General features: G+C 40.2%; 1 protein-coding gene across 2 annotated transcripts in view; it reads right to left on the reverse strand.

Moving 5' to 3' along the window:
- The window catches only part of LOC116939882 (nucleobindin-2), a 111381-nt gene that overhangs the window by 27169 nt on the left and 58918 nt on the right, over positions 1-25294 (reverse strand). For both annotated transcript variants that reach the window (XM_032948861.2, XM_032948860.2), the window contains exons 9-10: positions 22593-22685; positions 6664-6753 (exon numbers count right to left, since the gene is read on the reverse strand). In XM_032948861.2, the coding sequence (XP_032804752.1) occupies positions 6664-6753; positions 22593-22685 (183 nt within the window). The remainder of the gene's footprint in view (positions 1-6663; positions 6754-22592; positions 22686-25294) is intronic.

A 25294-nucleotide genomic window follows, 5' to 3' on the forward strand; every position in this document is an offset into this window, starting at 1 on the left:
TCGCACAAAACCCAAAATAATGTACCTAACTTAAAAATAATATATTTGATGGCAAATCATCACCTCAACGACAACGCTCTAGTCATGAAACCATCAGTATTCATGTTTTACTCCATGAGGGCTCCACAATTGACCACAATAGGAGGGCATCTTTGGCACAGTGTGTTCAAAAACAATGACAGGGTAGCATGTGCAGAAATCATTAAGCATTCCCCCCCCCCTATGATTAAATACGGCAATGCCAGAAAGCCATGTTTTCATAACAGCACTCATAGCACGCCCGAATAATAGTGCAGATTGACCCCAATATCCAAGAACTGAATCCGTGCTACTAGTCCAAGGCCTGTATTTGTGTGCTGCCAGTTTATGAAACCGGACCGTGGGTCGCCTCTTCCCTGCTTGTCCACATAGATGGTGTGTTCTCACACAGAGGTGCCTTTATTTCGTGATAAATGCCTGCATTTTATGTCTTACATGCGCCCTTTTTACTCAACAGAGTGGGCAACAAGCAGCAGCTTATGGTAAATGGGTCTTTGCTTCTTTTTTTAAATGTACCCGTAGCCAAGTTTCAAGTGATTCTGCTGATGGTAGCAAGCCTATTCTCTGGGCAAGTTGAATCCTGTGCCAAGCTGGCATCATGGTGGTGTGATCCCACGGGCAAACACAAATCTGCATGGATATTACAATTCAGAAACTTGGCTCTCGGACAGTCTCCCTGTGGCTCGGAGCAAGTGTCAAAAGCGGCCGTAAATTTCTAAATATAAATACGTGCCCATGAACGAAAGTACCATTCCGTTTTGTTGACAATATTTTACATGACGCATAGAGGGGGATTGAAATGCCACGATCTTGGTTAGCAGAAATGAATAACAAACTAATTTAATTATACATTATTCAGCAGTTAAAAATGAAGGTAACCAAATCAAATGCGTGCGAACCTACATTTTAAAGTTAATTTTGTAATGACTGTTCATCATTTTCTTCAGTTGACACAAATATCTTGGAGAACGTTTTCCTTAAGGTCACAAAGACGGGAGAACATTAGAATGTAGATAATGTGGTTCATTTCCATTGAAAATTTGACTTTCGGTTTTGATGGGCTATCACTTGATATTAAGTAATCGACAAGAACAACAGGATTTGTAAATGTAATGGGGAGGCCTACATCCAGCAGTGAACAGATTATGGCTGATTATCATCACTATGTAGATTCATTAACCAAAGGCGTTTCCAACCAATATTCTCCAAATGCATTTGTTTAAGAAGACAAACCATGCATCGGTTTTAAATTCCCGAGTCTCATCAGCAGAGTGAAAACTGTGAAACAAATTCTGCAGGTTTATACAAGGTTATTTTAAATCTTGACTTAAAGCTTTCACGACTGCAGGAATTCATATTCTTTGGGTCTTTCGGTAAAGTCACGTAGATAGGTTGAAATAAAATAACAAAACATAACAAAAAAACTACACTATAAAAAACTACAGTAGTTTTTTTTTTTAATTCTTTCAACCTATCTATGTGACTTTACTGAAAGACCCAAAGAATACAAGGTTATTTTGTTAGCAATACATAGCTACGAGAGTGTAGAGCTATTTTGTACAATTTTGCGATTCTGCACTCAAGAGAGCCCCATGATGTTAATGTAAGGCCTCTTGGATATTATACCAGGCGAGCTAGTCGCCCTTTTTAAAGGCTATATCCGGCTGATAAGACTAAACAAATCAAACCTATTTCAGGGTTTTTATGTTTAAATAAATGCTGATGGAAAACATGAGTCTCGAAGACCTTTTGGCTGATACAACTTAAACGTTACTATTTTATTGGAATGAAAAAAGAAACCTGCCTGTATATTTTATTATTTATTTGATCAGGCTTGTGTCTGTGAGTTTGAAATGGAGTTTACATTGCACCGCTTTGTAAGTGTTATACCAGTGCAGTGAAAAGTGGGATGCAATGTTCACACATTGTGAACAATGGGCTGTGAAGAATATAACCACAAGTGTATGTTTTTACAAACCACCGATAATTTGTCCCTCTTATGGAAAAATGCATACTGAACTAAAGGATATGTACAATTTTTTTTCAAGTTAACAGTTGGCTTATGAAATGTTCCTGCTGGTTTCTATATTGACACTGGCCATCATTGCAGTCTGCACTAAAGAATGTCAGAAAAAAAGGACATAACGGAATTATAAACCAACTGGGAATGGAAATTAAACGGAACACTTTCAAAATTAAAATGCCATTATTATGCAATGTCATGCTGTTACATTATAAAAGTATAGCCTGTATCACATGCCAAAGTTCATGTGTCTGAGACACGAATAATAACACATGGAAGTAACTCCTGTGCCAACATTTGGATGTGGCTAGGGTTTGTGTAAGAGCTGTCAGTGTGGTTAAACTAAATGAGAAGTATTGCACGGTGAACATAGTAGCTTTAGATTATGGCATGAGAAAGTATCAATCACAGTTATGAACGATATCCATTTTATTTTCATTGCCAATCGACTGACAAGAAACCCTATGAACATCTGAAGCATAGGCTGGGCTATCAGCACTATATATTGACAATGACCACAAAATCCGATGCAATCTTTAACAAACTTTTTGTAAACAAACACAATTATACATCGGATTCAGAGTTTTCGGCATAGAGTAATACTAACAGGATACAACTTCCATTTACAAGATGCTAATGGTAGTCATAAATCTTCGTGTTTATACCATGCAAAAGAAAATGTGTTCCACCTTCCTTTCCTGACCAATATGTGATCCGTCTTGCTGTTGGCCACCCAACTAGCTGCAGAGATCCACCAAGGCAGTGCAGCTGTGTAGGTGATAAATGTATACAGTTTACGGGACCCGTTACGTACAAAGCACGACATGTGCATAAAATTATGTTTATAGATATAAAAATATAATTTAAAGCAGTGGTTCATTTCACCCAAACGTCTAATCGGGTTATTGAAAATTTGAACAATTATTTTTTACCCGTGAGGTCATAACATATCCAGTATAACTAAAAGCTGGTTGCCAGTAAGCTGGAATTCAGGATAAGGTAGAAGGCTTCCTAAAAAGAAAAATTCCAACCAGAACAAAGTTCACAGTTTGGGGGTGGTATGAGACTATGCACATATGTGGACTAGTAATTATAAAGAAATTAGCTTATCTGTTGTATAGTATCCAATAAACATGTGTCCTTGGATGGCTTGGGATCTGGTTGGTGCTCTGTGATATTTTTCAAGTTATTTTTTTTAATAAACAAAATAAATTATTTAACGCTCATCACATTCCATTTCACCTTCCACACCGAGTGAACCTCACCCTTCATCCTCTGCTTTACAGTGATTTTGAAGCAACCCGCAGTAAATGCCATCAACAGTGAATTTGTTGTGAAATTGCAAAATATATATCGAATAGTTATTCAGTGTTAATTTAATATCTTTGTTGTTTATTACGTATTAAATTAATCGCAATTGTCGTTTCTTCCAAAATATGTGATTATTTGTAGTACGTTGAACGTTTCCCAGAACCAGAAAGGCTCTCCCCACCAATTCAGAATTTGTATTTATACTGGAGGAATCTGATGAGCTATAACGCTCTTTTTCACAGATGTTCAGTAGGAGCAGGTCAGAAAGTTACAACAAACAATACGAAAACATGACATGAGTGCAAAGTACAGGAAAGGAGAGGTTTTATTGCGCAAACTGTCAACTGGACAATTCTCACCAATTAAAACATTCCTGCGGAGGGAGCTGGTAGGAACGTTGGGTTGCTCGGTCAGTGGCCAGGGTCAACGGCGGCGTGGTGTATTCTGCAAATATGCCCGACTGTGAGGGCGGGCACAAGCCGGCGTGAGTAGGTTAAACGTTGAGTTTTATAAGGGCACCACGGGGTGACCAGCCCCTCCCCACCCAGCCCCACCCCTCCCACCCCCCCACCCAGCCCCACCCTCCCCACCCAGCCCCTCCCCTCCCTCCCCACCCAGCCCCTCCCCACCCTACCCTCTCCACCCAGCCCCACCCCTCTCATTTTTGGATGCACGACGGACACAATAATCCCCTGTGGGCCGGTGTAACCAGGAGGTTCCTACCAGTAAAAACTTGGAATTATGTCATTACGTGAATCAAATACAATTCATCACAGGATCGTGGAATGAGCAGAATTGTATGGGGGGGGGGGGGTAGTATTGAGCTTGGTGTGGCACTCAGGTAAGACAGGAGGGAACCATGGGACTTAGCCTGCCAAGTGGAGCCTGATTCCACCCCAATTCCGGTGCACAGGGAGCGCAGAAGCTCATCTCGACATTCAGGCAAGACAAGGCTCTGGCGAGCCTCGCAGACTCACCATTGGAACACATGTACGATGCCAATGTAATATACATTTCAACCACAACACCTTCACCACCATTTGTCACGATTGAAACCTATGGTCGTTTGTGGCGATGCCGAGCAGCTCAAATCGAACCGGATAACAGCCAGCCAGTATCAACAAGAACATCCATTGGAACTTCTGGGTGAAATTGGTTTCATTCCACCAAACTTCTGGCGTGGAGTTCAGGCACGAAGGGAAGACCCGATTTTTCACTCAAAGGGGAATTTTAAGTTCTGAGAGAATCATGCAGAATGGAATAGCAGTAATAAAATACGATTCCTGCAGGAATGACCCACGTCTACATTCTGTAAACTTCATAACACGTGAAAAAAAATCATACACATGTGCTACCTATTTTAATGCTTACTAATACACACTACTTAGGTTTGTGTCAACTGAAAATGTTTTTAAATCGTCTGAATGAACGTGTATTGTACAATTTAGCTAAAACCTGCCAGGTGTTTGTGCTATATTTGGTTAATATATTTCTGTCATTAGGCCACTGCTTGCTGAAACAAAAACACACAAACATTCACTGCTGGGAAGGTGAGTAATACAAACTCATTCTCGAACAACTCTCAATTCTGGGAAATAATCACCGGCTATCAACTATATCACGTGCTCTTTTCGGTAAAGTCACGTAACTTTACCGAAAGAACCAAAGAGTATAGATTCCTGCAGTTACGGAAGCTTCAAATCAACATCAATAACATGGGCAATGACAAAGAAAATGAAACAACATCTGAAAAGTGCACAAAGCATGGGGAGGCGCATGCTTGGAATGACACTCCGGGACACCTTAGCCATCAGCTTATCAAGCAGGTAGTGTGGCAATATGTATATCTGCAGCTGTAAAGTTACTTCGCGAATGCTGATCGAGGCCTTCAACGGACTGAGTTGGTTGTTGGAACATGCAAAAGTGCAAATAAATAAGTCCTTGTTAAATTACTGTTTTTGTTCATTTTCAAAGAGGCTTCTCCACAAGATCATTGTGCATGTTAAACTTCTTCGCACTGGAGGTAACCAACCGTGATAATCAGAGGTACGGTGGAAGGAAGCGTGTAAGAAAGATGACAGTAATATTTTTATTTTATTTTGCGAAATGGAACAAATAGAATTATATCAAGGTGAGAAAACATAACGGTATCTGATTCAATCAAATTTGTGAGCCCAAGTATTTCCCTGGCTTGGGCATGTGAACAGTGTTCCATACATATTAATCAGTTGTATGCATGTATGTTAGACTTGTCGAGCATGGATATTTAAAAAAGACTCAATGTTCTTTTGGGTCTTGTGCTCGACCTTTAAACATACACCATGCTCTATGAACTGAGAAATCGATCTTATATTTTGTTGACAACTACAACACTTACAACTGCAACAAAGTGAGTAATATGAAAAAAAACTAAGGCCTGTTAAGAGGTAAAGACGGTGCAAAGGAGTACAGTTCCAATCTGTGCTTGCAAAGCAATCAAGCTTTGACGATCGACAATTATTAGTTTGTGTTTCCCTTTACATTTCAAATGGAGCTTAATCATGGCTGTTGCATGAAATGAAAGCCAATGGTAGCACGATAAATATATTGCACTTGATGGATCTTGAACAATAAGGTTATTTAAAAAGCCCCAGGGCAAATCTGCTCAATGTATGCACCAAGCCTTGAGAGGCCTGCACATCTACGTTTACAACGCAGCTGTGCCATGAACCTGTGTTGATGAATCACTTGTTAAAGGGTTCACTGCCTAAAACGGTAAAGCGCATCCATACATGCAAACCTATGCATGCGTGCATTATTTACACAGGTTTGGAACAAAACAGGAAGACGATGAGTAATGAACCATCATCAACTTAACATAGGAACACATATACAATAATCCTCTGTGCATAAACATGGGAACGTGAAATAAATGCACACAAATGCATGCAATGCTACACTTGCACACAAGGCAAGAATGGCTTTGGGTTCAGAAAGCCAAAGGTCGTTGTGCAGTTTATGATTTCATTAATGGGATGGATGTGTTATCGTTTAGAACGGGGTATCAAGGACATTTGGATATGTCCCCATCGTAAAATTAGTTTAAACATGCAAATATACACACAAACCAACCAATTTCCACTGCTCGATTATGCACACACACAAAACCCCAACCAACATATGCAACAACACCAACGCACCTGTGCAAACGGAAACACACACGTGCACATCGCAGATGGCCGCATGCAGGACCGAGCGCGTGTGTGTGTGTGTGTGTGCCTGCACGCGCACAGACGCACACACGCACTTACCGCCCATCCCTCTGGCTCGGTGAACTCCTTCGTCTGTGTTGACTGTAAGAATTCCTCCAGGCTCACCAGCCGGTCTGCGTTCTTATCCACCTGCGAAACACATGCCCAGCTCCATTTAAACAAATGTTCAGCTGTTTAAAGCAACACCATGAAAGGTACCAGCGCACACATTCGAATATTTTTTGTCAACAGATATTTTTAGACCGTTTCTAAGAATCCAAACCTTTAACGTTTCCGAATAGGCAAGTGAGCATTTGGTTAAAAAAAAAACATCTTGCAGTTGAGACGGAAACGGTCATGTAAGAATGTATAATCATGTAAATCCTCGTGGAATGTTGCAATCTGATTAACCTGTGGCTATAATTCAATCTTTATTGGATCAGGGAGGGGTGCCTAATTGTTACAGCAAGTTATTGCATACAGCTACCAAAACCTGAACAAGTATTCTCCATATTCTTGGTTCTTTCGGTAAAGTCACGTTGAAGGGAAACAATAAAATAATAAAATATATATAAAACATTTCAAATGTTCTTGCCGTTGGTTTTCACACCCGATGATGTCTGCTTGTGTTGCAGTCGAAACGTCGTGAGAATTTTATTGTTATATATATATATTTTATTATTTTGTTGTTTCCCTTCAACGTGACTTTACCAAAAGAACCAAGAATATGAATCACTGCAGTCACGAAAGCTTTAAATCGAAAGTATTCTCCACTCTCCAGTTAGAGCAATGATGAGATGTTGTCCATATACGGCCTGCTTGCACATCCACTGCTGCATGAGGGCATCCCCCCACACTGTGCAGGTCGCGGGGGTTAATGAGAAAACTTAACTGCACCAGTCAGCGATGATTAGTGCGGGCAGAGAACATCGACGTGAACCTACAAGTATAGCACAACAATGGATTTCACTGCACTGCCCTCTGTTGAGATGTTGTCCGCTGACCCCAAACTTGCGTGCTATATACTTGAATATTAATACATCTGTTGCTGCAATAAATTCACCTTATGGCGGGACCCCGGGGTCCGGAATAAACGGAAGGCAAAATCGTAATTAATAGAAACGCAGCCACCCACTTGGTGCGGACCATTCTGTTGTCGTGTCATCCAAGCGCAGCGAGGATGAATGCGCAGAAGAGCTGAACAAGCGAATGCCCTCCACGTTCGGGTATGGGTAGGATCATAAGTCTTATCCAAAGCTGCTCAAACTGCCTACACGACTTAAGTCCTTTAATTGTCATAACGGAATGTATAATACAGTGAAACTGCTCTAGCTTCATTATTACTTGTAACCTACCAATGTCTGCAGCCAGGATCAATCGATGACAATCCTATTATCTGCAGATGTTTAACAGATGAGATGTGTTTCACCGTTAATTCCTCTTGTTTGATAATATTTCTCTTGTCTGTATGCATCTGTGCAGATAGGTTTTTTTGCGGTTAAGCCATAGTCCCCACATACCACTCATATCAATGCGGATAAGAGGAGCGGCGACCCACTACTCTGTAGAGTAACATCGGTATAAACGCTTGTTACAATATGAACATCGCATTGAAAACGTGTACTATTTTATGTACTGTTTACAAAGTGTGTTCACAAATCCACACTAAGAAACACGATGATTAAAAGGGGTGTAAAAAAAATTCGATAGCGTATTTAAATAGAGGTACTGCAAGTAAGTAATTTTCAGTTTTAAAGGCATAGTTTAACGAGACAACACTTCCCACCATCCTTCAAACCCATTGGTGAAAAAGAGCAACGTTTTTGTTTACATTGTAATATGTTTATGCGAGAGCCGGGGGGGCTTATGGGACCCCGGGGGTCCCGCCATAAGGTTCAAATACCTAACCCTATAAAAGAAGTGGTTAAACTAGTAAAACAACATGTTTGTTTAATGTAGACGTTTTACCGTATATGCACAGTATTTGTAAATGTGGCCTATGCTATTGGTACATAAAACATAGCGCCACATTTTGGTGAAGCCCCCAAAGCGATGAGTTTCATGACGTTGAATGCTTTAACACAGCCTCAGTAGAACACGTGCGTCAAAAGGGGCTGGATCTCAAAATGTTTTACGTAGTCCAAGCTAAATTATACCATAAACAGGGTTCTTCCTATTAATCTTCATGGAATGTGAGATCAGGGATGAATTGAGTCCCGCTTTTATTCGTGAAATGAAGCGAAGCGTTTTCAAAAAGGGCCACATTACATGTGGTCAACGCAGTCCAATGCACACTTGGTTTATTTCCAGATTTACATTAAATCACTTGGCTGCACTTGAGATGAACACTTTGAATCACTCGAGCTGGCTCATTGTGATGATCAAAGCAGTGTAATTTATCTCACGGATGCGGTGCACTTTGATTTGGGATATAGTTCATAATATCACGGAACTAACACAAAAATACAGCATCCAAATGTGCAACGATAAAGCCGTCTGCGGTCAATTAAAATGCACAGTCCAATTAATAAATCCAGAATCGAGGAGAGTACTTTAGCATTTAATTAAAAAAAAATGGGAATTTGAATGCTGTGTTATTGATAATTAAATGGTGTGTTAGCATTAGCAAAAAGCGTGAACTAATCATAGACACTGCAAGAACTACTTCCTGATTGCAAAGTTTAATAACATTGGTTTCAATGGAAAATATTATGGAATCCTAAAGCTAAACTCCAGTTAATAACCGTAAAATAGAATAAAATGCAAAGAAAATCCAAATTTAGGCATCATTAATTCTAATTATTAACAATATTGTCATTATATTTTTTGGGAAATTTGTAAAAAAAAACATGGACAGCTTTAATTTAGTTTCATAGTTTAGTTTTTAAAATGTAAGCAACAATCTTACTGAAATGAACTGCAAGCAAAACAATGTATAGATATAGATTTGTGTATCGAAAAAAAGCTACATTTTACAGCTTGTTCGGCTTAAGAATAATTCTTAAATTAATCGGAATATAGACAGAATACCGCCTTAATGCTACTGGAAGTGTGAGTTCAATGTGCAGGCCAGACCTGTCGCTTGTTACTCTTGCTAACTGCATTTTTCCATCACTCCACAGTAAACTCGGATGGTCATTGAAGCTTGCACGCAACCAATCACAAAGTTGAATGCATGACCACAAGGGTTTTGCCAAACCAATCCAAAGAATCAACTGAAAAGACGTCATAATACAGCAACGCTTGGATCGGTTGAGATAGTGTGCTTAATCACAAAACCAAGCAATTTATAAGGCAAAAAACATGCTTCGGTTTACCGCTCACAAATAAACGTTGCTACATACTGACATCACAGTAATTTTCACAGCCAATTAAATCTGCAGAACCTTCCCATAAGGCATACCACAATGCACGATTGATTGAAATTGACTGATGTGAATGTTAACAAGCAGGAAGAGACAAGACAATGGGATAAGCAATAGCGATCACCTTTTTTTGGGTCGTATTTTTTATTATTCTTATTTCGCAGCATCGTACTTGAGCCGTGCTCAATTGCATGGATCTAGTTGAGAAAGAGCTGAATTAGATGTGTTTGATGTATTTTATTACGAGTGGTATCACGTGCTATATCTCATCTTCCAAGTGGTCTTGGGCCAGTAGTTGTTTGATATAATTTCGTTCTCAAGTGGCGCAAGCAGCTTGTGATTTTTAATGACTATAGATTCGTACACAACCAATGAGACCAGAGTCCATAGGCATAAGTGAAGCTAAAGCAAAAATTATGGCATTGCAATGAATATCATTTCGTTTGAAGCCAACATTGGTTGCGCTATGGAAACAGCCCCTGTCAGGGGAATGTGGAATTTTCACCAGCAGCTCAGTGCCACCACGAAGTGCCACCTGATTGCTTGTCCGAGCAAGGATAAACGTTGATTTGCCTTGGATCTTGGAAATTAAATTATTTTGGCTGAAATATGAGAAAGAATGAAATAAGTTATTTTACGATAATTTACGGTGGTCAATCATGCATGGGTGTATGCATGGGACAACTTAAAGCACATTTCATTGCAGGCAATCTCCCTGAAATCCCCACTGCTCCACTCACCCCATGGGTCATGACCAACGCAACGTGCTGGCAATTCCTGCCCTCACTAGGGGATGTGGGATCAACGGTGGAATTTCCATAGGCGCCCAGACACTTGGCAGCCATGGCAATGGGGATGATGGAAATCTTCAGGGCCCAGTAACTTTGCTTGACAGTACTTTGCGTGCCCTTTGTAGTAGTGGGCGTACATTAAAAAAAAATTAAATTTTTATCAGGAGTGCCTACCAGAGAACAGTTGTAATGTAGAAAAATTATTAACATGAATTATAACCAAATGTATGCCAGCGCTCATATACGCTTGCGCAGCCATGTGGCAATGTACGCCTTTCGCGTGTGAACTTACGTGTATATGTAATCATACATCTTAAGATAGTGTAATGTCTCACTGGAGTGGACTGGTGAACATCTCCTGTTTATATTCCTGAGCCAGTCGTGGAAATTCTGCATTGCTATGAGAATGGTGAAACTATCTAAAGGCTAACCAGTGTTGACTATCCACAATATAATACTTTCATTGACCCTAGAGGGATGAAAGGTCTGACTTAACCACCGACCAAGATTTCAATTTCCAGCCTTTCAACTAAGAGTCATCACAAGTTTGACTTAAAAATTTCGTGACTGCAGGAATTCATATTCTTGGTTCTTTCTGTAAAGTCACGTAGATAGAAAACAAAAAAAATAAAAAATAATAAAAATTTTAAATAAAATAGTAAAATAACCTAAGCTGTATCTGCGGCTCCTGCATTAGTGTGTTGCTTGCGCAGCTTTCGTCCCCCGCCCACTCACTTTGGAACCCTTATAAGCAGTTGCATTTGGAGGCTTGCCCCCTCTTTTCTCTCCGCCTGATGAAGACCGCTTGTGTTGTGATCGAAACGTCGTGGGTTTTTTGCTTTTATTATTTTCTATTTATTTAAATTTTTAAGTTTTTACATTTTATTTTACAATTTATATTGTGGGGTTTTTTGCTTTTATCTTCAATTTTTTTTTTATAAATAGTTTTTCTGTCTACGTGACTTTACCGAAAGAACCAAAAATAGTCATCCCAATTGCACCATATGGATGAATCAATATCCATGCACAATAGAGCTGGGAGAGCCTCACTATACCTCGCCTAGAATCGTGACTACTCTCAGAATCAAACACAATTTCTCATGGGATCATGGGACCAGCAGACTCATTACGGCGCCACGTGGTATTGAGTTTGGTGTGGCACTCAGACAAGACAGGACGGTCCATGAGGCTCAGCTTGCTAAGTGAAATTGTCATTGAAATCTATAGCTGATAGTGTAAGTAATTGGTGTGATTCCACCACAATTTTGGCGCATAGGCACAGGTGAGGACCATGAACCTGCCGGCTTCCATTAGGCCGTACATACCCCATGGGCCCTCCCTTCTCTCCTGAATGCCACAACGGAATAGGGAGCTAAAGCAGGCCAACTCTGCACACGAGGCACTAGCGATCCATTTAAATGGCGATTTTGCCTGGCTGGAATTGGCATTTCATAGCTCGGCTAAGTTAAACATAGTGGAGGTTAGCTAGCTAGATTTGCAATAGAATCACAATAAATTTCCATCCCACTACACGGACCTTCGTTGGCATACCATTTAGAATCCCATTCAAATGAATGGAGATTTTATCATGTGAATTGCCCAGAGAAGAATCTTAATTCCACTAGAAATCTTTCAGGGTGATACCGCAGGAAATGAATGATTCATGAAAGGAATTACACAGCTCTGATACACGCACACACTCATATACATCAATTCACACACATACCTGAACAATGTAGATTCTGGCATGCATAAACATATACAAATATTATATGTTAAGTATGATATGATTTACAGGTATAGAAAGAGCAATCCTCAGTAAACATTTATACAATTGTGCAATTCGTTGTTTGCATTCCTTGACATGTAGAGGAAAAACCGGAGCACCCGGATAAAAATCCACTTGACCACGGGGAGAGAGACATAAAACTCCAAATATACCTTCTGTATACCAGGTGAGGTAGTTAACATCTCGCTAAAAGGACCTTTAAAAGGTCCTTTACAAAAGTCATTTGGGTATCAGTGGACAAAGAACTACTTCAACAAACACTTGCCTATAAACAAGGGGGTGGGGAGTGGTGGGAAAGGTGGTAGATGTGTAAGGGGTAAAGCATACTTTAACATGCCTTACATTTGATGGTTAGACAATGAATAGCACGTTAGCATGGTCATAAATATATTGGCACCGCTTCCATGTGAAAATCAACTCCAAATGTTGAATTGCAAACATATGCTTTATGATTTTTATTTTAATACAGAGGCAATATTTTGGGAGATTTTGCAAGTCTCCAAAGAGGTATTTGCATGCTGGAGTGTCAAAGTTGATATGAAGAACTCAACATTAAAATACCTAAACACTTTCTGTAAGTGCGCAGCCATATATTTTACTTTCACTGTGTTATTAAAAATCTGGCCGGGTTGCACTGTGAGCATAAAACGTCAACTCCACGATCCGTGCAAAATCCCAGCCAGGTGCCCAGTGATCCCATTATCTCTCTGTGGTTGATAAAAGGAGAACTGTACTCCTAAATAGGAAGTCAAGACTGGTCGTGTTTTAGAGAGAAATAGGAAATGAGAATTTCCATCGATTGCTACAGATCACAAATGTAAATGTATTACACAGTATTAATAATTATCAGATACAAGTTTGAGCTAGGATGATAAAACTATGAACACAAACACTTGATAGGAGTGACAATATTATCGAACAGTCCCATCCATATAAACCTTCACGTGCCAAGTGATACACGTCTTGTCGAGATAGGAGAGAGCCCCAGGCATCCGTCAACATCTCAGGTTCTGATCGTTTTGAATCCTTCTGTTTTGCACTTTTGCAGGTAACCCAAGCTTTTTGGTTATACAAGAGTTCAATATTTGAAGGAATATGTTGCCAACATTTCAACAATGCCCTTCAAACAGCTGTCTAAACAAAAATTTCCAATAATTGATGAGATCTTTATGGACACCCTGCAGTTAGCCATAAGAAAGGATATTTGAAGCAGTATGGATAATAACTGAGATTTATCTTTTCATGCTTTACTGACTTGGCAAATTAGGTATTCTAAATGTATCCAAAATGCCCAGCTACTGTATAATTTTAGACTTGAATTATGAATCACATGCCAATAAACAATGGTTGTAGCTTGCAAAGTCATTATATCCATGCGTTTGCTTCATTAGCCTCTAATGTTCCGTAGAAGTATAATTGCCTGCACCAGCATATAATTTTTATAATTTGAAACCTATTTTAGTGATATTATCTCTGTTTGTACTATATTGGAAAAAATACAAATTGGTGTAATACATTGTATAAAAATGCTTTTACTTGTTCTGCTAACTACCTTGTCATATTTTTGGAGTTGTAAATTTTATTTTTTATTAAAATGTTATGATTTAGCTGAGGAATTGCATGAATGTCAAATGTTGAACTAGTCTACAGATTGGGCAGATAAGATCCAAATCCTGACATGGACTAAATGTTTGCGCAATTTTATTGCATAATATTCTGCATATTGGATATAAGTCAAGGTATTTCCATGCTCCCATTTGTAGCCTGTATCAATATAACCCCTACCATTCATATGATGGGGGTTATATTGATACAGAGCAGTTTTATTAAGGCACACGCTATATTTGGTTACAAGAAAGTACAATTGTCTTCTGAAGAGAGTTACTTCGAGCACAGCTGTAGCCACTAGTATTGTCCATTTTCGTAGTTTTCTCTGAACGCGACAATACTTCCAAAACACCGTGCGAAGTCAAACTTGGGAAATCTTGTGGGGTGAATAGTCTCTCTGCTGTGGGAATGTGGGAAAAACTCTGCAGGCTCCGGGCTCACCAAAGCAGCAGGACACTGCCCCGTTGCACATTTTGCTTGAGAGCACAAATTGATTGTGCAACTCGAAGTCACCGCTGACACGGACCAGTTCTTACGGGGGCCACGTTTGCTAAAAAGCATTTCGAATTGGCGGGCGGCAACCGCAGGCCTGACACGATCGTGCAAGGGTGACGTAACATCCACCGCCAGAGAAAGGGGTTAACGGCGGCCAGAACAACGGGCAATAACGTAGGCGGTAAATATGGCATCCATTATAGCAAGGGAGCCGAGGAGGCATGGAGGGGCGGGATGCCATGCATTTAACTTGCTGTAATGGTGTAGCCATAGCGATGCGACCATAAAGAGGGGGGTTGGGCACAGCATGAGCCATGTCTGGGAGGCTTCACGGCTCCACTGGAGGTGGGAGGCACTCGGTGTTATTAGACTTGACGATAGCACGAGGTCAAGAGTGTCTGCACTGAAGAGTGACTTGCACTGATAGATGCCTCGAGTAAATAGCAGCAGACAACCTTTCCTATGTAGTACTCTATGGTTGATCCAGACGTTCTTTTTATATATATACAGAGATATATTATACAGCGTGCGTTAATAATGTTAATTGTCTCTCTCACGATATATGCGTGCACGGGCGAAACCTGAACCAGTTATTAAAATGGGTTGTGTCAGTGATATGTGGCTGTTAGTATATCTAGGGCTTAACCTAATTTTAATTAAATAAAATAAAACTTGAATAAATTATTAAATATTACACTTAAAACCAAGCATGTTTTGTCACTGCTTGATGCATTACAATTAATGTATGTTATCTATAAGAAGAAATCTCATCCATACGGTATACATATATACAATTATGAAACAAAATGAATATATTTTTATTTAAAGCTTTCGTGACTGCAGGGATTCATAATCTTGGTTCTTTCGGTAAAGTCACGTAGAAGGGAAACAATAAAATAATATAAATATAAAAAATAAAATTATCACGACGTTTCTACTGCAACACAAGCAATCATCATCAGGTGTGAAAACCACGGCAAGAAAATTTGAAAAAAGTGTATATATGTTTTTATTATTACGAAATAATTGTATTGTCTATTTTTTTTCAAACCAGAAGCACAAAAGTATGTATATTTTGCTTGTATTAATTTCTCAAAGGTTTGGCCTAGTCTCAGGATTTAATGTTACCAAACTATGGGCTGACAAGTGAACATTCCCCTCCACACATTAAGCACTCGTGAACTGATACAATACGAGTTGGAAAAATAAGTAAATGTTTTTTGCGGATCCAAATGTTTGGCATTGTAAAAAAAAATTTCTCTACGTCTGGGTGACCGGATGGAATTTTTCGAGGAGCTATACATCGCTCTGCTAATTAAAACTGTTCGATACAGACAGGCCCACAATCTGCGCAGTGCCAGTTTTTGGGGCCAGGCAGCTCACTACGGCTACGGTCAAGTAGGGTCAGAAATGCCTGCCGTGCGCCCACGTCGAAGCTTGCCTCTCTTCCTCTCTGCGAAACCGCGCTACCTACGCCGTGCAATGCAACTGCTGCGCCGAGAATGGACGGCGGGAGAGGACGCAATTAAATCATTATTTATAAAGATCTCCGCTGGAAGCGCTGTGTTTAAACTGTGGCCTGACAAAAGACAACAAACCATCCAACGTGAGAAATGCTGCATGTTTTATTGAGGGGACAAAGGGCTATGTGCACATGGTGTACCATGCATCTTGAAAAGTTCCATTCCAGTCGGTGAAGACTGCACTGTTATTGGTTCCGGTTTTTCCGATCCTTATAAAGCAAGAATTTGTGCAGCATTACATTAACTCATAAGAAGTCGGTCTTTTTCGGTTTTAACCATATGCAAATATCCTTTTCCTAAATTATAGTGAAAGTCATGCATTTGCTACATTGATCCAGCATTTGCTCAAACTTGAACCAAGCTGTTCTAAAAGTGCAATGCCCATGGAGTACACGGCCAATGAAGGTAAACCTAAAGCCTATAAAGCCACGTTAAAGACTCGAGCCGTTCCCACATAAAAACAGGGATAATGCATCCACGCTGGTCGAGAGGCTAGAAATCAACATTTACGATGCCAAACCACGAGACAAGGGAGGTGGCATTCACTTACAAATGGGCATTCTTTTGCGTTGCGGTTAGTAGAGCGCTCGGATATGGGCAGCTGGAGCAACCCTGTCTCGAGATGAGCGTGAAAAGCTGCGTCAATGCTTAGGACAAGCTGTACAGTATTCTAAATCGTCTCACCCTTGCGACGAACAGGAAAACAATTTTTCGGAATACCTTAGGACAAAACAGTTACAGATAAAAATTACGATGCGTCACTGAGATGGGAAACAGTGTGCTTGTCGTAGTTTGGCACAAATAACGAGGAACTGGCTTATGATCAATTTATTTTTACTTTAGTTTTTGAAAAAGGGGCAAACTCTCATCTACACACGTAACTTTCATATTGATAAGCATCGCTATGGAACAGACCAGCTCGACTTCTCCAGAATCCAGATTGTGATTCTTATTTGTTTCCTGCACGATTCAAATGGGGTCGCTTTATTTTAATTCAATTTTTATCACCAACAGCAATGCAAAAACATGTGCAAGGGTGTTCGACAGCCAGATACAGTTCCCTAGGCCTTTCTGCTATGGGCAATAACATTGAATATTTGTTAAGACACACCAAGGTGTTTTCATTGTATAATGCATCAATCACACAAAAACGGCAATGCCAAAATTAACAACGTATCTATAGTGTCTAAAGAAAAACTGTCTCAAACATGGCTCTGCGCATAAGTAGTACAATAATACCCCAGGTTTACATCGGCGATGTGTTCCTGAAAGGCGTGACAACGAATATCGAAACGACGTAAAGCAAAGGAATTTGCAGGGTAGGTGAAGGCTGAGGCGACGGACACGAGAAAGGACGAATGATGCCGTCAGCGACGTAGGTGCGAGTTGAGGCGATGCAAATCGGGGCAGCGGTATTAATAAAGCGACGACGTGTTTGCGGAATGGCATAAAAGGGCTAGACGTAAGTTTGGGTATTAATGTATACAGGAATGAGTTAAACAGATAGAGGAGTTTTGCGCATCGCACTTTACAAAAGCTTTGCACGGCGACTTTGCTGCAACAATACATTGTGAACGCACTATGAGGTGAATGTGAAATCTGTCCGTGCGCAATTGTTTACAAAAGCACATGGTCAAACAATGAAGTGACGACGTCCACATTTAACACTCTTTAGTTAACAGCTGATTCCATTGTCGAGTGTGGTGAAAAGTAATCAGAAAAATACGAGTTAATAAATGTTTTTATCAACTTGTAAAACAAAACAAACAGAATAATCTATTAAACCAGCTCTATGATGTATGAGCTTTGTTTATTTAGAACCAAATGAGACTATTCTTGAATGACGACTATTTTCAATATCATCGACTGTCATAGGTAGGAAATGTCATTCCACTTACACCACTAGTTAAAACTTGCTCGACTTTGACATCCCCTCCAGACTGTGGCGCTTTTGAGCTCAGCATGCAATTTAATTTGTCTTGTTTCACTCATTAACTGGCATTTAAACCCTACATGTCCTTTGGGAAAAAATAAACTACCCGCTATCATTATAAAATAAAATAAAACATCCTATTGAGATGCTGCATTGAGTGCAACAGAGACCCGAATAAAAGCACATTCAGAATAAATATAATAGAAATGCAGCAGCAATGTGAACAGAAACAAAGGCGATGTTTTTTTGCCTGCATTGCACTGAGAGGCCGAAGTCGGGTGGTGTCCACGTTTCCGTTCAAGGTCAGGCGTGCAAATTGACGTTTCCTGCCGTTTAGGTGGAGATGAGGGGAGGTGAGGGGAGCTTTCAGGGGGCACCACAGGGAGCGATGTTGGAGATGAGGGGAGATGAGGGGAGATGATGGGGAACCACATGGAGCAATGTTGGAGATGAGGGGAGGTGAGGGGAGCTTTCAGGGGGCACCACAGGGAGCAATGTTGGAGATGAGGGGAGATGAGGGGAGATGAGGGGAGATGAGGGGAGATGATGGGGCACCACAGGGAGCAATGTTGAAGAGGGGAAATGAGAAGAGATGAGGGGAGATGAGGGCAACTTTCAGGGGGCAGCACACGGAGCAATGTTGGAGATGAGGGGAGATGAGGGGAGATGAGGGGAGATGAGGGGAGATGAGGGGAGATGATAGGGCACCACAGGGAGCAATGTTGAAGAGGGGAAATGAGAAGAGATGAGGGGAGGTGAGGGGAGCTTTCAGGGGGCACCACAGGGAGCAATGTTGGAGATGAGGGGAGATGAGGGGAGATGATGGGGCACCACAGGGAGCAATGTTGGAGATGAGGGGAGATGAGGGGAGATGAGGGGGGAGATGATGGGGCACCACAGGGAGCAATGTTGAAGAGGGGAAATGAGAAGAGATGAGGGGAGATGAGGGCAACTTTCAGGGGGCAGCACACGGAGCAATGTTGGCCACAGCGTCCAGAGACTGAGCTGATTTCACGGCACCCGGCAAGGCACGACAACCCAGGCTTACCGTCTTCTGGGCAAACCTTTGCCGCGTAACAACACAGCAATGAAGCTTTCTCGTCCAGTTGTTCAGTGATGTTGCTCAACGAATGTTTTAATGGGCCTCGAGTTTTCCGTCAGTCCTACACATTGTAACACATCTGTGAAGAGTTTTATAGCTTATCGGTTTCCTCCAGTATAAATACATATTCTGAATCTGTATGCTAGCCGTGGCATTTGCACACCCACTGCAGAGTGAATTCCTGTGAGCGTCAAATCGTTTGAGGCATATAGCTTAATTGTCACTACCTTACCACAGCCCGAATAATTAGAATTGTTACAGCAACGGTACGAGAGACTTTAGGCCTGATGAAGATATGAAGTAATTCCTAAGCGTTATTTTAAGTGCCTTTTGAAATAAAACTAAGTCAAGAGCTGGCAAGAGGTGTCACTATTGATGTAATTATAAAATGAATGTTTCTTCATTATACTTTATCAAGGACCAAATGTAGTAAATGTAAGCTTTTTACATGTTTTTCAACATCCAGTGCGTGTCAGTGGTGATTAAAATAATTTCCTGAGCAATGTACTATTTTTATTTTTTAATACAAAGTCACTTTTCGATTTGACTGTAAGGCTATCATACTATTTTACAAGTGATCACATGCGGCACGGACACAATTATGTAAGTTCAGCGATAATGTTGAGAATTCAGACTATAAAAAACAAGCATTGCCTTGACACGGTAAAAGTATAAATTTGACGTTATAAGTGGCTACATCGAAATATAAAGCAACACATATATGGGAACACTTTTAATTTACCCTTGTCGTAACAGTTCTTTCATGAAATAGCTTATCTTCTAATATTTTTTTCTTACATGAAGCAAGCACTGCAAAAATAAGCCTAAAATGTGAGTTCAATATAATATTTAACACACAAATATCAATCATGTCTGTATGTAAAAAAAAACATAACCTCAATTAGAACAGCTACATTCTGGCCAGGGCAGTTACCCATTACTTACTGAAGCAACAAAGGCACTCAAATATGGAAAATGACATTTCCAAAACCATACATCCGCACATTCAATTCGCAACTACAAAAGCTCATACGCATTAGAGAGAGGTAGGGGGGGTAGCTGAAAAGGTCCTTCTGTATACTCCAGGGGCTGTCATTTCATTGCTATGTGGGACATATGGTTTTCATAAACCATTTCTATAATGGACAACATTTGGCTCTTTACACTGCTTGGACTGCATGCACGCAACCTGTCATTTTGTTGTTAAAAGGAGCGCGATTGAAAACCACTTCAAAACAATGCGTTTCAATAAAAAAAGTAAAGCAATTGTGATTTTTCACTAAGAGCGTACATTTTGGAATGTAAATCGTGCTAAAAAGTTTTTTTTTTAACGGGGGAAATAAATTCGTGCAAAAATGTTCCCATCTAAAATTTCCAACTGCCAGGATCGGCAAGATGATGATGGACGACGTTTCTCAACGTGTAAATAAACAAGTCAGCTCTGCCCAAAGCACCTACAGAAATTCTCCACTTAAGCAGCACAGTGTAGTTCAGTCACGCACAGTTGATAAAATTACCAATAGGTGGTCATCATATGTTTGCAACTGTGACTCACTGTGTACACATGTGTGCGTTCTTATACACACAACCATAATTTATCCAATGCAGGACTGAACAAGTTTATGTATGGAAGTATTTTCCTGTCATCATTTTGATTTCTTCTCTGGTCTTAAAAGTTTTACTTTAAATATGAAACCAATGCAGATGTGGCCGGGTGGCCCAGAGGTCAGAGCGCTGAATTGATGGTCTCAACCCGGTCACCAATGACTGCACGAAAAAAACCCCTTCACATTAAACTTGGTTCTGCACTTAATTTGTAAAATTCCAGCTCTGAGAATGTTGGCTGTCATGCAATGAACTTTACTTTCATAAGCAGTGTGAGTGGGAAAGTGCTGCCTATTACTCTGTTAATCAGAGGTCACTTGAAGGGATCTTAAAGGTAGTTCTGTAATATCAACTTCCATGGGCCCTTCTCTAACACCAAGGGTTGCATTGCTCTGCTAAAGTTCTGAAAGGATACTTAAAACCTAGAATTTCTGAAAGGATACTTCGTCTCCTGATGTGATGCTGATAGCACAATCAGGATAAAACTGGATAAAACCGTACTATAAATGTTTTAACTTATAAAACCGATGTTAATATGAAGCTGCCCGGACATCAAATTGATTGCTCGAATTAGTATTGTTTGTATGCACCTCTAACGGTCGACATGGCACATGACAGGGCAATGTGACCAGCAACACGGCCAATTGCTTTTGTCTCGTCAGTGCTGCTGCTGGTGATCACTCCATAGCAGGAGGAGGCATTGTAGGCTTCGTCAAGTGAAGAGAGGCCCATTCCAGGTTCAGTTTAATAATTGGCATAGATAATAATTGGCAGATATATTATGCATTTTGGTCTGGAATCTAAATCAGGCCATTGAGATTGTAGTAAAAATAAATAACTTATTACACTCAGATATTTATAGTTTTAAGCTGTTAATGTTACAAATCTTAGAAGCATGCTTTGTAGTTTTGGCTTGCATTATTTGGCGAGAACTACAGATGCATCCATCTACAAAATAAACTGCAAGTGAACAGCACAATTAATCAATAAAACCCAGCCAACGCTTTCGTAGTTTAATAAGAGGCTTATGCAACATGTGTATGGTCGTGCCCATAATCAAAGTGAGTAAGATGACATACAAACTGGTTCCCAATGTAGGAAATGCTGGTTCAAAAACAAAGCACAATCGCATGTAATTTAAGTATTCTCTCTATGAGTAGACGCCACAAACACAAAGCTGTGGCAAACAGCCAGACACAAAGGGGCATTTCGTACCATTTGTCTGGAAACTTTAACATGGTTGCATAACAGGTCGGCTGGATTATATGTTGGAATTAATATAGACATGAAGTGGTAGTGGCACAGTGCTCTGATCATCAGTCTGCCTGGGTAATAGTGTGTGGCAGTATAAGAAAACCATGCCCCTGGGTGTCAATGAGCCCAGAAGGACCGCAATGAGAATGCATGTGGGTTCATGGGTCCAGGCTTGGTCAACAACAAAGCCAGCACACTTCTCATTGGAAGTGCAAATGCGGCAAGAGCAACCCAGACAGGTTCCGCTGTGGCACATGACTGCCAATTGGAAGGTTGAGAGTGACAATATAGGCCTATTATTCCTCTGCGGTCATTCAAATGAGTACACCAGAGTGATTATGGGAAGCCAACAGTGGGTGTCACATAGATAGAATCGGTCCCATTCTGGGAACCGCTCGTTCAGGGTTCATGAATGGATATTTTGAGTAGATTGTTTTACTCCAACTTTATTTGACACTCGGCCACCTGCAAAACATTTCTAAGCAATGCAGTTGTCTTTGTGGGGTGTGGAGAGCCCTGCGTACCTCATTCATGACGTGCTCCCTCATGCGCACTCTCTCTTCCTCCATCTCCTGCATGTCATCCTCTGCGTTCTTGGGGTCATAAACCTTCTCCAGCTGTCATGAGAGAATGACGGTATCAATTAGTATCAATGTCAATCTTTGCTGACCAGGATCTTTTTGTTGTTGTTCTAAATAACCATTGTGTTGTCACCTGCATTCGATTAGTGGAAAGCACATGCAGACATAAATGAATACTTAAATAACTCACACCACCCTTCGGCCATTTGTTTATTTTTGCCACGAAAAGTTTGGAAAAATACACTCAAACCAAACAGTGAATGGACATCATATCACTTAATAGTGGAAGCGATTTGCTAAAGCATGTCTGAATGGGTAACTTAACCGGCAGGACCAAGAGACACATAGTACAGCACTGGCATTGCCGTTGTTAGTGTGCCTCCTTTTTAGAATGAAGAATGCCCCATAAAGTTTAAGGCATGCATAAGAGTTTCTGGCTCCGTGCATGCTATTATCTGCAATAATGACCATATATCACAATTTCACGTTAGAGTTCCACTGAGTTTTAGCATGCCTCTATATGAAAGTTTGCATTTTTAACGGGGCATAAGTATACACGAAAGGCATTAACACATTTTTTCATTAGAATGCACCCTTCTCAGTTTTCTTATGGAGCATTTAATAATTATACCTTTTTTAACCCACATGCCATCGACTATAATCTCAACAACCATCTGACATGAAGATAAGACACCTGCATGGCCCATCTCCAAAGGCGCTGAAAAGTGTGCGATGGTTCATGAATAAACATGCCATCACACCTGAGCAGAGATAATTATCAACCGTTTTTAAATAAAAACGACAAACAAATGTAAGGCAGGCTGCTACTAGATAGTAAAGATTCAGATGAATTTAAAAAAATAGGTTTACCACAACAAGATGGTTGCAGGTACAAGGTGCAAGATGCAACTGGGCAGTTCTCAAACTAGATTCCTTAATCTTCTTGGTTCTTTGCGACAAAGTCACGTAGAATGGAAATAAAAGAATACAAATAAAACATAATAAAATAAAATTCTCACGACGTTTCGGCCACAACACAAGTAGCCTTCTTCAGGTGAAGTAACAACTGTCGGGACAACAGCCAAACGAGCCGATATAACACACATCAGGCTCGCGGGATGAAAGTCACTTTCTTGTGAACATAAATACTCAAATCACTGCTTTTACAAAGTCAAAAGTGATTTCCTGCTCGAATGCGCATCGAGGCGGTACTCATCTCCCGTTTACAGCCGAGCCAAATTGTGGAAATTCCACATTCCCTATGGAAGGAGCAAGGACGACCATGGAGGGATGGACAAGCTTAGTCAACTCCTAACCAGGATTTGAACTCGCAACCTCTCGATAAGTCACTCGGCTCTGTTGCTGATCCAACCGAAGAGATTTGACTAATGCTTGTTGTGTAACAGTCAACGCAGAATGCAGGACTCTCTCTCGTTGATGATAGACTTGTGTGAAATAAAATGCCTTTTGTGGGAATAAAAACTTCGAGCCCTCATTCTTGGCCAAATGGTGTTTATCACAATAATGCACTGATGTTTTTGCAAAATAATACTTGGTCACCCCTGCATGGAAATTGTACTCAAATAAGCAGCCCACTGTAATTTAAATGACAACAGATAAAAAATAAATTGAGGTAACATCAAGGAGTCTATTCACATTAACGCAAACTAAATGCAGATGAAATACATCTGAAAAGGGTGTTACTATGCTTTGTACAAAGTGTCACCAAAATAAGCCATGATATTTGTTATGGGGAATTTCACATTTACAAATTACAGCGAAATAAGTTGACTGGAATATATACAAGCCGTTTTCTTTTGCAGGACATGGACATGTATACTCAATAAAGAAAGCAATATGACTATTCAATAATTTGGCAGAATGAATATAACAAATTAAATGTTTTAAGAGTTAAAAGAGTCATGCCATTTTTATAAAATAAGATCATGCATAATTACATATGAACCATCCAAAATAAAAGATTGTAATGCATGCATTAATGTACAAATATACTGTGTTCTTTAATAGAGGCGATAATGCAATTGGTGGGTGAGGCTTACATTTGGCAGTAGCGAGAATATGAAGGCTGATCTTGACCATGATGATTAAATTGATGGTGATTGTGGTAGCAGTGAGGGTATAGATTGTTTTTCGAAAATTGCTTAAAGCAAAAGCATTATATGAATACATTTTTCATGAAGGTACAAGTGATGAAACATTTTACATTCGAGGATTTGGGGGGGGGGGGGGGAGCGGAATGCCTTGTTGACAAGTTATTAATGTCCACCGTGGGCCACTCAATCACGTGAATCTTTCACCACGTGACAAATTGTACTGATGAAAGAGCCTGTTGAAGCAACAATAACTGTTTCTTAGTGGCATGCATTAAATAAAAAAAATGCGGGAGGCATGGGTTTCTCAGAGGTCTAAATGAAAATAACATTACGGAGACAAACTTCGATGAACCGTAGTTCAAAACCTCGGGCCTATTTAACGTCTTTCATTTAATCTATTGGGCGTCCACATGCATGCATGATCTGTTTTGTATGTGAAAGGATGGGAAAGTCATTACTAATTCATCTTTCAATGTAAAATGTCATACAACGGCCTATTCTTGCAAACATCCACTTTGTAGCATTTGGTTT

This window comes from Petromyzon marinus, chromosome 7, assembly GCF_048934315.1.
Source record: "Petromyzon marinus isolate PM22_M1 ecotype Great Lakes invasive population chromosome 7, UKy_Petmar_22M1.pri1.0, whole genome shotgun sequence".
In the NCBI taxonomy this organism is placed as follows: Eukaryota; Metazoa; Chordata; class Hyperoartia; order Petromyzontiformes; family Petromyzontidae; genus Petromyzon; species Petromyzon marinus.